This window comes from Haliotis cracherodii, unplaced genomic scaffold (genome assembly GCF_022045235.1).
Source record: "Haliotis cracherodii isolate W230 unplaced genomic scaffold, xgHalCrac1.p SCAF_17, whole genome shotgun sequence".
NCBI classification, from domain to species: domain Eukaryota; kingdom Metazoa; phylum Mollusca; class Gastropoda; order Lepetellida; family Haliotidae; genus Haliotis; species Haliotis cracherodii.
In genome coordinates this window covers 1,046,605-1,062,963 of record NW_027266272.1, presented here as the reverse complement: position 1 = coordinate 1,062,963, position 16,359 = coordinate 1,046,605, and the positions used below count along the sequence as shown (strand labels likewise).

Below are 16,359 nucleotides of genomic sequence, written 5' to 3'. Positions count from 1 at the left end.
TCCCCTGGACTGCATAATCTAGAAACTCGTAAGATTTCCCTGAGATTAGGTCCCCCAGTAACCGAGGCGTGGACCGAATTGGCGGCTAAATGGATCGGGTGGTCAGACTCGGTAACCTGGCTGATTGCGTGGTATTTTGCTGATGATATCAATCACTGGTTCTCAAGATTCGACTATTTACAGGTAGCCGTCATATAGCTGGGTTTTTGCTAACTGAGGCATTAAATAAGAAACAAACATTAAGACATCACTTACTTTCAAATCCTGGATTCTGTGAGAGGCAATTCCGACATGTGTGTGTTGCTACTTGACACTTTCATGTATAACATCTGTCTACATTTAAACAGCTTTAGAAAGTATTCTCGGAACCTTCTCCCGGTCAGAACGTACATGTAAAAGTTAATGGCATGGTTGGTGTCTGCGATTTGGGTGGTAAGAGTGTCAAACAGTTGTCTCCTAGTAGTACACATTAAGTCTGCGTTGCCTGTACACATGCTGTGGTAGGCGATGACGCACACACATCTGGGGATGGTGAGGATGAGGAAGGTGACAGCGACGGTGACGAGCATGATGGTGACCTGCCGGTCCTGACGCCGGGCCTCCACGTTGGAAGCATCACTCTCGGACAGCATGTGTCGTCGCGTGGCGGAGGACCTCCTGAGCAACACGATGATAAGGACGTTGAACACAATGAGGCAAGTAGCAGGGATGAATGCATAAACCGTAGCGCTGGTGAAATACCAGTAAGGGTGGATGTATTGGTGAAACCTTTTCTTCACTGTACATGTGTAGTTTTCATAATGGGTGACTGAGGCGAAGATGTGGCTGTGGACGAGGCCGAGAAACACAAACACACAAACTATGATGCCTACTGCCCTCCTCAAGGACCAGATCAGCGCCACCTTCATAGGGAACGCCACTGCCGTGAACCTCTCTGCTGATATCATTATCAGAATCCAGTTTGCAAATGCTGCACATGTTAAACCAAGGAAAAACAAAAACTGACATCCAGTTTCATCAAATGATATTATCTTGTGACTACGAGACTGATTTTCAACCATCTTCATAATGATGGTAAGGTTGTCCACAACAGCAAGAACTGCCACGGAGAAAAACGATGTTGTTAATCTTCGCTTTGACATGCCAGCGATGACACAGATGCTCATCACGTTCCCTGGACATCCAAAAGCGAATATTACCCAGATATAGTACCTGTTGAGGATATTAATCACTGCGTTTAGTCTGTGGTACTCTTGGGGATACACGAGGGTTGTCACCTCCATGGATGACGTAATGTTTCCATATATGTCTGTAACCAGAGCCTGCTGCGTTGAATTAGACATGGCGTGATCAGAAGAATGTTTCTTTCTGAAAAATAAAAATATAAATTTGATCAAATTCAATTTCAACAAAACCAGACGTTTTACGCCTTTCTTTTATCTCTCTGCATCCACATCTGACATGTCAGATGAACTTCCGACGTCAATTAGTGTTCTGGCTTCTAAATTCTTGGTACGAGCGAGCGAAGAATTCGAATTAACACATATTTTTTCCCTGTATCTGACACAAAAGTTCACGGAATGGAGAATGGCAAAACCTTTCAGTACATTGTCGCATGTGGCATCTGCGCCCAGTTGTGTGCAGGACTGAGAGGACATTTGTATTTGAGGAAACAAACGATGCCTGATTCAATTCCCTATTTGGACTGGTACCGTTTATATCTGTGTTTTATTCAGGTGGACAATTGACTTGAGTTTGCATCTGTTTGTGACGGGAGCCACCGCTGGGACAGGACAGGCTTGTTCAAGATGCAGTCGAAATCGTACAGTGAACAATCGTACAGCTATCCTATGATATTGCAAATGTTTTCGCGCTTTTGTATTTGTCCGTTATCGTTATTAAGGCTGGCATTTCCTGATCGAAAATAGAAACAACAACACATCATCTTGACAAACTTAAGAGGTAGTTAAGGCGCAATGTTGACATCTGATTTTGCTATGACACACACACAGCTAGTATTTGTGATTGGAATGTCAGAGATCGCTCAGGATCCATGTGACGTCAATTCCAGGGTACGGTTTGTTTCATCTTGACACAAAATCAGCTCGGAGTAAAAGGTCTGACTTCCGGTTGGATCCGAATGACGTTGATGTTGTATTCCCTGATCTATGTAACCACATTTGCAGTCAGGTGGTAAAAGTATCCATGTTGCATCCTACATCATTATACGTAGGTCCGTTGGAAACATGTACCAGAGTGGCTTGACAGGATCAATGGTCAAACATTCGTTCTCCAAATGAATACAATAAATAAAACATACTTTTCCCTGTCGTGATATTGCAGGAATATTGTTGACACGGGGTAAACGCATTCACTCATTCGTGCATGTTCCCGTTCCATGTGGGTATATTGTCTGGCTATCAATACTCAACACGACGTCCATGTGCAGGTTTGTAAACAATTGTCCTTCACATATATTCTGAATGAATAACATAACGCTATCAACCCGAGGGAGATATTTCCCTCACTCTAGAATATCGATCGATGTATTATCTCTCTGTGAATGAGTGAGTAAGTGAATGGATGGAGTTTTACGCCAAAGTCAGCCATATCACGGCGGGCGGGAAGAATCGACTGAATGAGTATGGTTTTACGCCGCCCTAAGTAACATTGCAACAACATGACGGTGGGAAATAGGCTCCACACATTGTGTCGGGAATAGAGCACGGGCTATCGGTGTGACGAGCTTATGTTTTAACCATGAGGCTACGCAACCGCCCCTGAGATAATTGAGTCTCGACCAGATTAACCAGTGACTAAAACCTTAAGTATCTCCCGACCCAAGGGCCCGACGCAAGGTCCGATGCAGTCCCACCTCTTTGATAGATATGATATTATAGAGACAAACATCCCAGATATAGGTAATGATAATGTAAATAAGCATATCGTCACAATATTGTATTTTTAATATCGAACGCAGTGAGGCAGAAGCACTAATTTATTAAAAGAAACGTAATTTCATTAAGATAAGTTTGTGATAAACATGTATTCGGATGAAGATGTGATAGGTGTGGTAACACACAAACAACATGTTGGAAGGTTGCACAAAGCGGTGAGGGAATTGTTGTGACACTCATCTATTGTTTTGGCCATTTTGCACCCATTTAGTTGTGTATCTAGCTATAAGTAGCCATTTTCTGATGTCTGACTAGAGACAGGGAGAGACTAAAGCTGACTGTCAGCGATACAATCTACCTATAACATGCCCATGACCAATTTCTTGACGCATGGTGCCGAGTTGGTGTAGGTCAGCACACATTTTCGTCACATCTTAATCCTGCGACCAATGGTTATCGGATATCGTACGATGAAAGTCGCACCATCCACACGGGTAGGTATACAGTAGCTAGGCTCTGGACGTCAAAACGACCAACAAATCCCTGTGTGTGACCATGTACTGCTTGCAGACACATCCAGGATGAGTATAATTACTGTCACATAAAACCATGATCAGCACTAACAAGTTTTCAAATTAAATTCAGGAAGCATCCCATCACAGAGAACAGAGAAACCTCCCAGCTCCCGAGACTCCCACGCCGCATGATACTGCTCCTGGCATGCAATGTTCAAATCGCCCGGAAACAACCGTCATCAATCTCAAATTGACCCTTTTTCTTGTGGTGTCAGCATCCCATCGCGTTTGTTAGTTATGTAACTGTTTGTGTAAATAGAACGATTAATCTTGTTTATACCTCCAGTTTGTTTTAGTCCAGTTCCAGTCAACTAAACAAATCCGTTTCCATAGCACCAAGAAATTCAATTTACGATTCCGACTATATGGCGGGCATATGAATCATCATCACCTAGTGATGGTACCAGGTGTTCGCGACATAGGTCAATGCATGGAAAGTGACGGTGACACTTACGACACTATACTGTTGTGACCTTACCGCCCGCGTGACGTTCCGCAAGTGAGAGTGCTGCTTGTCAATGACTAGTTGTCAAGTTTCACCACAGTTTAATGTAGTACAACAGAATGAATGTGATTACTGTCATGCCTCAGTTTTCAATCATATATTTCATCGAATAGTTCCTCGAACTTACTACTAACTTATCCGCGAATATTATTTTCCCAAACGAAATAGGGTTATTCGTTTTGCTTCCCATTGGCAAAGAATGTATCTCTACGCATAATATACCGTGAAATTTCAATAACGTCGGTGTATTTGTTTCTGAATGAGGAACCCTGCCAGGTGGAAATGATAAATATGGATCACCACTCATATTTTGTAATATGAGAAATATCAACATCGACTCGTTAATCGGCATTTGCTTCGGCAAATCTTCGAAAAGGACCGGTGAACGAAGACTCGGTTGATATTTACATACTAAATATCGCTCAGAATGTATCCTCTTTACATGTATAAGAGAGAAAATTGCGTCAGATTATGAGTTGTGGGTGTAATAATAGTTTGAGTTATGATCATGAGGCTGGATCATCTACGGCTGATGAGGAGAGAGGCATGATATTTGAATATATAACATAAACACCAGTGAATAACTGGTCTCGATTGTCGGACGAAACAGATTTCATTGGTCGTTAAAGGCAAAATAGCGGTTAAATATGTAAATAAAGGAATGTGATGATCTGCATCGCAAAGAACGGACGTAGGAGTCTTTGCTGGTTCTTTGACATTCGTGGCATTTGTCTTTTCCAGATTCTCCAGAGGCAACTGCTTATCCCAGATAATGAGATCTGGAGAAGGCTCTGTCCTTATCTGTTGCATTACCTAATGTGGCGATCTCGGGGCTGGAAGCAGCGGATTGAGAGTCTTCACAGCTTCTTGTATGTTCACTAAAATTTTCTGGGTCATTATTATTGTTTTTGTCTAAAGTTAGGTGAATATCACCAATACTTACACATCTCTACCTTTCGAATTGGCAGTTGATTGTCAATGATTCATGGTTTACATTATCTGGAAATTGTGACAACATTCAAGGATTGCTCAGTTTTGAAATACTCTTTAAACAAAACATATACACGTCCATGTATACTTATTGAGCTGGAATACCAGTCGTACCAAGTATGATTCAGTATGAGACCATGCGTGAAAAAAGCGCAACGGCGCTTTGGTTGATGGATTACGACGTTCGAAAACCCCATCAATGCAATTACTTGGGGTGACGTGTCTTTTGCGGTTCAGTATATATATATATATATATATATATATATATATATATATATATATATATATATATATATATATATATATATATATATATATATGGAGCCAATTGTACGTACCGACTCATTGCCTATGAAAATTCACTCTTCACTCTGCTAATAAACGTGTCGTGTGAAATAGCGACTCCCATGTTCATTAAGACGTCATGTGCACATCACCTATTGTGAAATACTCCTTGATGGGATGATTGGATGAAAGTAATATCGCCTATAATACCCGTCTCAAATACATTACTGTATTAACGATTTCTTGCCTGTTTCATTTCATGTTAGCCACCAACAAACATTCGCTTGCCCGGCACTTTAGTTCCTATGCACATGTAGTAGTCAATGTCTTGTCGTAATGGTTGGTTTTCTTTTTGTTTTACATCTGTTAATAGCATCATACACCAGAGTAATCATGGGTTGGTTTTTTTGCAACGTCCCAAAGTCCCAAGTTGTCGGAGTTCACTGACACTCGCCATCGAGCCTGACCACGTGATGTATGGAAGTCCTGTTTACGACAAGACATATAGAACAAGGGAACCATTCTAACCCGATAGTTTAATATCTTGTGCCTTAGATATGCAGGTCCTCATCAGGGTTTCCCAACCAACATCACTTGCCCCTGTGGAACATAACACCTCTAACATTACACTGACGGATGTGACAGCAGTGGTGAATGGTATCGTATCGATCACCCATCGCTTTACTGTAATTGTAATCTTGAGAGGCTCCGATTCCATTGAAAGAAAGACATCTACATATCACGTGTGATGCTAATGTGACGACCTGAAGTATTATTCTAAATTGAAACTGTACAGATAGAACATCAACAAAATATATAATCATTACATCAAATATTCCTTTATTTCTCGCATAGAGCAAGACCATGTGACCGTTGTGCGAGATTGCCTGACGTTTATTTCATTTGTTTATATCCCTGATGTACTTTGTGCTCAAGCAGTTAGTGAATCAAAGGACAGGCGGGACAGATGTACATTTATTGTTTTAGCTCCATGTGCGGAGTGTATTTTGTACGTCGGTTAGAGATCTGTAGAAAACTTTGGATGATCTTGAGAGAAATAGAATATGTGACGGATTCACGCTTGCTATTTATTGTATAACGTGCATATGTGTTTGTTTGAGGCATTATGGTTTGTCACATCAACATCACATCACAGGTGTTGATCGAAGGCCCAGAAACCCCGACTTGCTGGGTGTGGTCAATATTCCATGTGCTCGCCATGGCAGAGTTTCCATCAGTTCCATAACCATTAAGTGACGAATGTAGTGTTACTCCTATTTAGCAAGTTTAAACATATAAATGCCCAATAATATACAAAAGGCAACAGTATATTGACCCCGTGGGGACTACTGGTTAGACGTGATCCCCAATAACCTATTCCTGAGGTAAGAGGTGACTACGTGGAACAAATTGTCAGGCTCTGTGACTTGATTGATGGCTTCATCATACAATCAATCACTGGTATGTCCCCCGACGTACAGCTTGCATGGTGCTGTCGCAGGCGTTTAACAACAAACAAAACAGGAAATCGAGCAAGTTAATTTTCTTGCATAACTGTTACAATGTAGTTCTTTAAGTAAAAAAACAAAACACTCTCAACTTTCATTCACTGCGTTATCAAAGCACATACCACAATGTGTCATGAAACCACAGTAGTCGGCCTCCGCTACAGTGGGGCTCTCTATGTATTGTAAACTCCCGACGACCCAGAAGTCTATTACGCTGATTGAGTTAAGTTGGTACTGTACCACCCTCATTACCGGGGTTTCACTGTATAGAGATACCACGTCCAGTTGACAAAGACCTGTGAGAATCTATAGAACACCTACCTAGGCCTGGACCCGTCCTCCTCTAGTGATCCTGCAGTGAGAGTTAGGATGCACCGCAATAAGTAACGCAGTCGTGATACAGGTCCTCAGCGTGCCCTCGAACTCCCATGCACACCTTACTTGCCAATCACAGACTCCGTGGCGATATTGACGTGGAAGATATATAAGTTTGTGAACTAATTGAACTTTTGATGGATAATGATTTACCCCAAAATAACTCTCCCGTACCACCACCGAAGGCTGACAACGGAACTTACAGCCAGGCAGTTAACAACCAGATCAGCGTGAACTGAAGTCAACCTATGCGGAAACAGCTGCTCTACACCGCGTGTCGTGAACAGTGCTTAAGCTATTGGGAGCTAACTTTTATAATGGAATAGTCTGTTCTCTGGTTTTCACGTGAGCCTTATTAATCACATCCTTGCGTCACGTTAGTGTGGGTAAGTGAGTTGGGTTTAACGACGCGTTTAACATTATTCCAGTTATATCGCGGAGTGTCAGCTTAATATGGGAGGAAAGCCCGAATTGATGCAGGTCTCAGACGTTTACCACTTTGGTGAAAACCACGAGCACGGGTATGGTGCTGACAAACCTAGAAACATGATCATATGTTTCTGGCGTGCCCAAGGGACGAAACTGTGCTCAATAAATCGCGTGGCCTTAGACGACTGGGCCGCCCGTACCTCCACTTGACGTTTGTTCAAGTGAACGTCCCTTTTAAGATTAGTTCACACAGAGAGATTCAATGCCACAATCAGCTATATCACGGCGGGATAGAAATCATGGAGCGAGTGACTGTGGTCTTACGCCCCCTTTATTACTATTACACAGAGAGAGAGAGAGGTGTGTGTGTGTGTGTGTGGGGGGGGGGGGGGGGGGGGGGTGGGGAGAGAAAGAGAGAGTGAGAGAGAGAGAGTGATAACGTGAGAGAAAGAGAGAGAGAGAAAGTGAGAGAGAGGGAGAAGTCTGAGAAGTCTTTGTTTAATCCGAGCACCAAACAGGGCAACAACAACTTCCATCCGACGTGAGGTAGTATCTCCGGGCAGTAGGATCTATACAGTCAGTGTATTGTGTACGTTCCGTGTGTGAGCGATTGGTACGTGTATAACATGAACCCCAACACGTAGTAAACCTGTTGTTCACTTTGTCCAAGGTAATGATACACTGGCTACATTTGGGTCTCACGCACGTGCCTACTGATGCATATTTAAAAGCATAACGCTTTCAACAAACCTAAATCTCAACTCATCGCGTTCCTGTCGAACGGCAAAGGTCTCCTGCTGACAGGGTAATATCAAATTGTACCTGTTATAGTATAGCGTCTCATTGTCTATGTTGTCGTAATGCAGAACGCCAACCACTAAGTGTGTTCGGAACAGAATGAGTATCTGGTATAGCGAAACTATTAGGATTATTAAGTGGCATTACCTTAATCCCAAAGAACAATGCACCAGATGGTTCAGATGTCGAGAGGATGCATTAGTACGAGCCCAATGTCCTCTCTGCCAAGAGACACATTAACTACTTAGTTTAACAACATTCTAGGCCACAAGTTTGACGCGACCTCTTGATACCACAACATTGTAGGCTACACGTATGACGCGACCTCCTGATACCACAACATTGTAGGCCAGACGTATGATGCGACCTCCTGATAATCACAACGTTGTAGGCCACACGTATGACGTGACCTCTTGATATCACAACGTTGTAGGACACACGTATGACTCGACCGCCTGATACCACAACAGTGTAGGACACAAGTATGACGCGACCTCCTGATACCACAACATTGTAAGACACACGTATGACTCGACCGCCTGATACCACAACAGTGTAGGACACAAGTATGACGCGACCTCCTGATACCACAACATTGTAAGACACGCGTATGACTCGACCGCCTGATACCACAACAGTGTAGGACACAAGTATGACGCGACCTCCTGATACCACAACATTGTAAGACACACGTATGACGCGACCGCCTGATACCACAACAGTGTAGGACACACGTATGACGCGACCTCCTGATTCCACAACATTGTAAGACACGCGTATGACTCGACCGCCTGATACCACAACAGTGTAGGACACACGTATGACGCGACCTCCTGATACCACAACACTGTAGGCCACACGTATGATGCGACCGCCTGATACCACAACAGTGTAGGACACACGTATGACGCGACCGCCTGATACCACAACACTGTAGGCCACACGTATGATGCGACCGCCTGATACCACAACACTGTAGGACACACGTATGATGCGACCGCCTGATACCACAACACTGTAGGACACACGTTTGTTTGCATTGTGTGGCACATGACATCGGACGTTTGTTCATTATTGTCAGACAAATATTGTCTTTGGTATTTCAACAGATGCACACAATTTGACATATTCCCTTTTAAAGTGGTGAACCTCAACACAAGTTGAGTGGTATATGCAATAAGAAAACATAATTTAATTCTAAATCATATGTCCACGTGTATTGTGAAATTTAATAACGATTTCTAAACAATTCACTCCTTAATTAATTAATGCAAATCTTGTAGGCGAAAAGTATTCTTCTCGTACCTCGTCATTTATTTCAAAAATATTTGTATCAGTGTATGGTGCCTTCTGCTTCCAGATAATCACTGAATTACTGACAATGGCCATATAATTGTAGGCTAGTGTCACAGGGCCACGTATAGCCATACTTTACTGACTGTACTGGTTACACTTTTTTTAGTGTGTCAGTACAGTATGGCTATACGTGGCCCTGTGGCTAGTGTGAGGACCGACACACCCAGTCAAACAGTCCCTAAATACGCATAACGCTTGCCAGACTTGATCATCTACATATGTAAAAGTGTTGGATGTTCACACCATCGACAACTTCTGGTGACAAATCGTCAAGGTTGAATGATGAGGAAACAATTATATTATACACAAAACAAGTCCAACGTGCATTGCTGCTTTCATAACACTGTATTATACAACGAATTATTGAACGAATTCCCAGCAGTCACGATGTAACGTGAAACATATTGGTAGTTGTAAGATAGTTGTACCCCCGAGAGCACTCCGGATTAGAATAGGTCTGCAGCCACTTATGCTTGTAAAATGGGACACAATCGGTTGATGGCGCGTCAATGGTGTCTCCCAAAGCTCCTATAAGTCACAGCTTCTGCACCAGGTTGAAAAAACAAATGAAAAAGGATTTTCCCTAATGATGTACGAATAACGCAAGCAAAGAGATAAGTGGAGAAAATTGTTACCAGGAATCGTTGCTCAGAATATCAATTAATACATTTCTCTGGCCCGGTGTTAAACATACGCACATGCACACGCACACGCACGCGCATAGACATATGCATATTTTTTTAAGAAGAAATTGAATATTCATACACTGACGCTGAAAACGTTCTTTTTGTATCAAATTAAAGTATAATTTGAACCACAGGTTGTCATATACAATCTGCCGTTATATAGCTGGAATAGTGCTGTGTGCAACGGCATCATAAACATTATATCTATACATGTTACTGTTGAGTTTTAACATTGGTTCCTAATATTTATCCCCCGTGAAGATCGAAGTTAGAATTAGTCTTCAGTAATCTACGTTTGTCGTAAGAGGCGACTAACGGGATCGGGTTTTCGGACTCGTTGACTTGGTTGCTGCATGCCATTGTCATTGGGTCGATGATCATGATATCCATCACTTGTTTTTCTGGTCCAGACTTCATTATCTACAGACGCCGTGACATAGCTTGACTATTGCTGCGCGCGCCGTTGAACAACAAACAAATTATGATAATATCATTCAGGTAATACAACATCACCTACACATGGTTACAAATCTATTAAGGATCTTATCATTTAAGAAATTAATGATATCACCAAGTTTTGTTATTAACCTAGTGATTGTGATACGGGTACAACCGAAACAGGTGGACACGGGGTCACGTGCAGCTAACCTCTGTATTATTCCTGGTCACACCCCAACTGTCCAAATAGCGTAGTGATACCACAACATTGTAGGTGGACACGTGGTCACGTGCAGCTAACCTCTGTATCATTCCTGGTCACACCCCAACTGTCCAAATAGCGTAGTGATACCACAACATTGTAGGTGGACACGCGGTCACGTGCAACTAACCTCTGTATTATTCCTGGTCACACCCCAACTGTCCAAATAGCGTAGTGATACCATAACATTGTAGGTGGACACGCGGTCACGTGTAGCTAACCTCTGTATTATTCCTGGTCACACCCCAACTGTCCAAATAGCGTAGTGATACCATAACATTGTAGGTGGACACGCGGTCACGTGTAGCTAACCCCTGTATCATTCCTGGTCACACCCCAACTGTCCAAATAGCGTAGTGATACCACAACATTGTAGGTGGACACGCGGTCACGTGCAGCTAACCTCTGTATCACATAGCGTAGTGATACTACAACATTGTAGGTGGACACGCGGTCACGTGTAGCTAACCCCTGTATCACATAGCGTAGTGATACTACAACATTGTAGGTGGACACGTGGTCACGTGCAGCTAACCCCTGTATCACACAGCGTAGTGATACCACAACATTGTAGGTGGTCACGTGTAGCTAACCCCTGTATCACATAGCGTAGTGATACCACAACATTGTAGGTGGACACGTTTAGCTAACCTCTGTATCACACAGCGTAGTGTTGCACGTATATATAAAAGTTTTGCACGAGAACCCGTAAACAGAATTTAGGTTTTCAGGTTTTCATTCAGATGATAAATTTACACCGTTTTGATTTTGATTTTAATTACGACAAATTCTAATTGAAACTTTGGTGTAGTTTCTTTTGCCCGTGAGTGTAGTTTAAGGGATGCAAATAGCTCATCATTCTTTTTTTTTTAAAAAACGAGTAACCAAATATTTTATAAGTAGGGTTAATCAGCATTTTCAGCGACAGTTGGGCCTTATAATCAGAATCTTGTCAAACACACATTACATGTACGTTCCTAGCACGCAGTCCTCGTATCAAAGTAAACCCCTTGTAAGTGATCTTATGAAGGTACATTAGGCGAAACAACTGGTAACTCAGTTGTCGCCCGTTAACATGACAGGATGTCGTACCACGAAGCACATGATGCTACATACCAGCTTGCGGTGAGCATGGAAGTGCAGGGAAAAGAGGAGGTCTGAACGTAGCCTGTTATGATTGCACTCGCGTGTATACTATGAGTTACTTCATTCAGTTGGACCTATTCATGCAAATTGTGTGAGTGAATGTCTTTGGTGCCGCACTTGTTCAGCAATGAAGCGAGAGGTACCAGCTATTGGGGCTTCATACATTGATCCCATGTGGGTAATCGAACACGGCCGGGAACGCTTCAACCACTAGATTACGTATACCCCACCGCCCGTCCTACAGTTGTGAGGGAACGTGGTTTTACTTTGTTTGTTTGTTGTTTAACGCCGCACTCAGCAATATTCCAGCTACATGACGGCAACCTGTAAATAATCGAGTCTGGACCAGACAATCAAGTGATTGACATCATGAGCATATACATACGCAATTTGGATACGATGACATGTATCAACCAAGTCAGCGAGCCTGACCACCCGACCCCGTTAGTTGCCTCTTACGACAAGCATAGTCGAGTCTTACCGGCAAAATTGGGTTGTTGAAGACCTATTCTAACCCGGATCTTCACGGGTAGGACACGGGGAATCATATCGTCTAAGGCACCGGTATTTGCGCGGAGGTGCACACCTTAGTACCATGTTCTAGAATCGTAACTTCAGATCCATGATTCGCTATTGTTGTGATCCGGACTATATCATCACTATACTCGTGCATATGATCCACATCTAGGACATGCACCCATTCACCTACATCAAGCTGACGCCGTGATACGACTGAAATACCAAAACTCACTCGCAGGTGACGCTGTAAGAAAGGAAGCGCGTTAATGTTTCCTTGCAGGTCCCTGGAGTTAAGAGTTAAGGTGCACCTTCGTTTGGCATTGCACTTCTCAACGCATGACAACAAGACATAGCCATGCAAGCGACATTCCTGATGAGAGCATCTACCACTAAAGTGAAGCATTAGAACACGTAGCTGTGTTATTTACGTTCGGAGATCATTTCGTTCTAATAGTATGATGTCCATCACACCAAACGAGATTTCATATCCCCCAAAAATATAATGCCGTTGCCTGAAATAAATTAATAGTTCCGCCAAAATGGTTTTCGTTCCCTCATGGCTGAAAGATAAAAAGGTGACGGATGCGCTAGTACGGTTTCATAATTCATATGGATTCAGTAGAGATTGTAGTTCCATTTGCGATATACATTCTTAGGACTCTGATTATTTCAAAAAAGCTGATATCACACTGCTTCACAGGTCCTTGTTTTCGCATACTGACCTCGTCAAGGGCAATCATTTGTTGTCGTATACCGAAAGTCTTTAAACCGTCCTCTGTTTGATTATGGTAACTTGGCTGTCAACAGTAAAATGTCGGTGCACAAGACGAGTCAATATTCATCACGTCACAGGTACATGCTGATCATGTAACGAGTCAATATTCATCACGTCACAGGTACATGCTGATCATGTAACGAGTCAATATTCATCACGTCACAGGTACATGCTGATCATGTAACGAGTCAATATTCATCACGTCACACGTACATACTGATCATGTAGCAAGTCAATATTCATCAAGTCACAGGTGCATACTGATCATGTAGCAAGTCAATATTCATCACGTCACAGGTGCATACTGATCATGTAGCGAGTCAATATTCATCACGTCACAGGTACATACTGATCATGTAACGAGTCAATATTCATAACGTCTCAGGTACATACTGATCATGTAGCGAGTCAATATTCATCACGTCACAGGTACATACTGATCATGTAGCGAGTCAATATTCATCACGTCACAGGTACATACTGATCATGTAACGAGTTAATATTCATCACGTCACAGGTACATACTGATCATGTAGCGAGTCAATATTCATCCCGTCACAGGTACATACTGATCATGTAGCGAGTCAATATTCATCACGTCACAGGTACATGCTGATCATGTAGCGAGTCAATATGCATCCCGTCACAGGTACATACTGATCATGTAACGAGTCAATGTTCATCACGTCACAGGTACATACTGATCATGTAACGAGTCAATATTCATCACATCTCAGGTACATGCTGATCATGTAACGAGTCAATATTCATCACGTCACAGGTACATACTGATCATGTAACGAGTCAATGTTCATCACGTCACAGGTACATACTGATCATGTAACGAGTCAATATTCATCACGTCACAGGTACATACTGATCATGTAACGAGTTAATAGTCGTGATCAGCGTCAGTCGGGGTATACATTGAAATGTATTGTTTCGTCACGTGGTACGGATTAACTAATGGAATTGCACGATTCATTGTTGAGGTATAACAAACAAGAAACATCGTCCTCAACCAACTTGACATACAATCATTTGTTCGACTTTTTCACTCGAGCAATCATTTCTTGAGCTAAATGTATACGTACTATGTATATAGTAACCTTATCTGCATCAAATCGTAGAACCAGTACATCACTGGAGGCCAAGCACTATTTTGGCAATGGCTGGCACCATTACAACACTATTAGATAACCGCCTTGGATCACTAAATAACTGCTCAGTACATAATATTACAAGCGTCATCATAGTGTGCTATACCATCTATTCTAGAGGGGAAAAATCACATTCTGTTTTTTAATCTAGCATCATCAGTAACTTCTCAGCACATTGTATTACTAACGCTACCATAGTTTACACTACATCGATTCTAGCGGGAAAAAATCCTGTGCACCATCCCAAATAACATTATAATAAAGTTGTCATGGATGTCTAGATTGCCATGCATGCATGATAAGCATATGTACAGACACTTTGAGATAATTACCAATGACGTTGACTTTGTTGACTGCCAAACCTGATATAAAGTTGCTCCCAATTCGTTTGAAACGTACAGGCGATTGATAGAATACCTGTTTTGGAATCCAAGTGAAACAGACTTTACCGTGCACTGTAAAGAGCAACTAGAGACGCCGCCCTCCACCCCCCCCCCCCCCCCCCCCCCCCGTGGTCTGACCACAGAAGGGAACGCAGTTATTCCACGTGCATCACACAAACACGACTCACAGTGTATAAATACAAAGAGTTCACGTCTATTTTAAAACATTTCAACAAAAGAATATTTTCTCAAAGTCAAACAGAAGGGTTTATTTTAGTTTTGAGAAAGTTAGATGTGTTTCAAGTTAGCCTCGGGGATTTGCAATTGACTTGTGTATCCGCACATGGGACGATGTTCGAAATACTAATCACCGAGTTCAGACTCGATTTGCAGGACGCCGTTATGCATCTTGGATGTTGCTGAGTGCAGCGTTTAAAAAACAAACAAACAATTAAAGTGAGTGAGTGAGTGAGTGAGTGAGTGAGTGAGAGAGAGAGTTAAATAAATGGGTGAGCGCATGAGCTTATAACGCAAGGATATGCCAGTATCAACTCACTCACTTGCCTTAACACGCCCCTCTACTTACACGCCAGACTTTCAGACTCACTTCGCAATATCTGAATTTACAACCATACAAATAAAGCAAGCATCAGCGCAGGAGTGGTATCTGAACAAAGAACAAAGGTATTTTGTTTCCCCATATCCGTCAGGATGATATCAGTTAGGACCAGGAAGGTGTCATTTTTGCCTTGATGAGAGAGTATTCATTTAACATCAGTTTTTGATAATTGGTATTATTAACATTGCAACATCATTCACCTGACAGAGTGCTGTGTGAGAGGTACCCAACTGTCGGCTGGTGCACGGGATCCGTTCTGGGATCCGTTCCACAAAGCGATCTTAGCACTATGACTATCGTAAGCCAATGTTAAAAGATGGGAGTTACAATCAACTTAGCGCAAAGATCACTTTGTGGAACGGGCCCCTGCTTTACAAGAAACATATGTCCATGCAATGAAGCAGACACGCTCCGCAACCCCCACTTCTAGACACAGTCAGCATCACCAAACAATTCATCATCATCACCTAACTTGGTAGAACAACTCAGAAAAATAAACCGATTGAAAGATCATGTGTGAAGAGAGAGGCATTTGAAGAATGCTATAATTGATTTCAGAGGCTGCAACAGATGCCGTCCGATCACGAGTAGGCTGCTAATAATGTTCCACAAACAACTTCCCCACCCTGCTATGTCTGCGCCGGGAACACATG

The 16,359-nt window shown here is 42.5% G+C and overlaps 1 protein-coding gene across 1 annotated transcript; it reads right to left on the bottom strand.

Moving 5' to 3' along the window:
- Nucleotides 1-257: 257 nt before the first annotated feature.
- LOC139464213 (probable G-protein coupled receptor B0563.6) lies at nucleotides 258-7,122 on the bottom strand. Its single transcript, XM_071245736.1, has 2 exons — nucleotides 7,082-7,122; nucleotides 258-1,368 (listed from the first exon to the last, which is right to left on the bottom strand). Exon 2 carries the CDS (start codon nucleotides 1,341-1,343, stop codon nucleotides 258-260), a length of 1,086 nt encoding a protein of 361 aa, XP_071101837.1. The 5' UTR covers nucleotides 1,344-1,368; nucleotides 7,082-7,122.
- Between the last annotated feature and the right edge of the window lie 9,237 nt (nucleotides 7,123-16,359).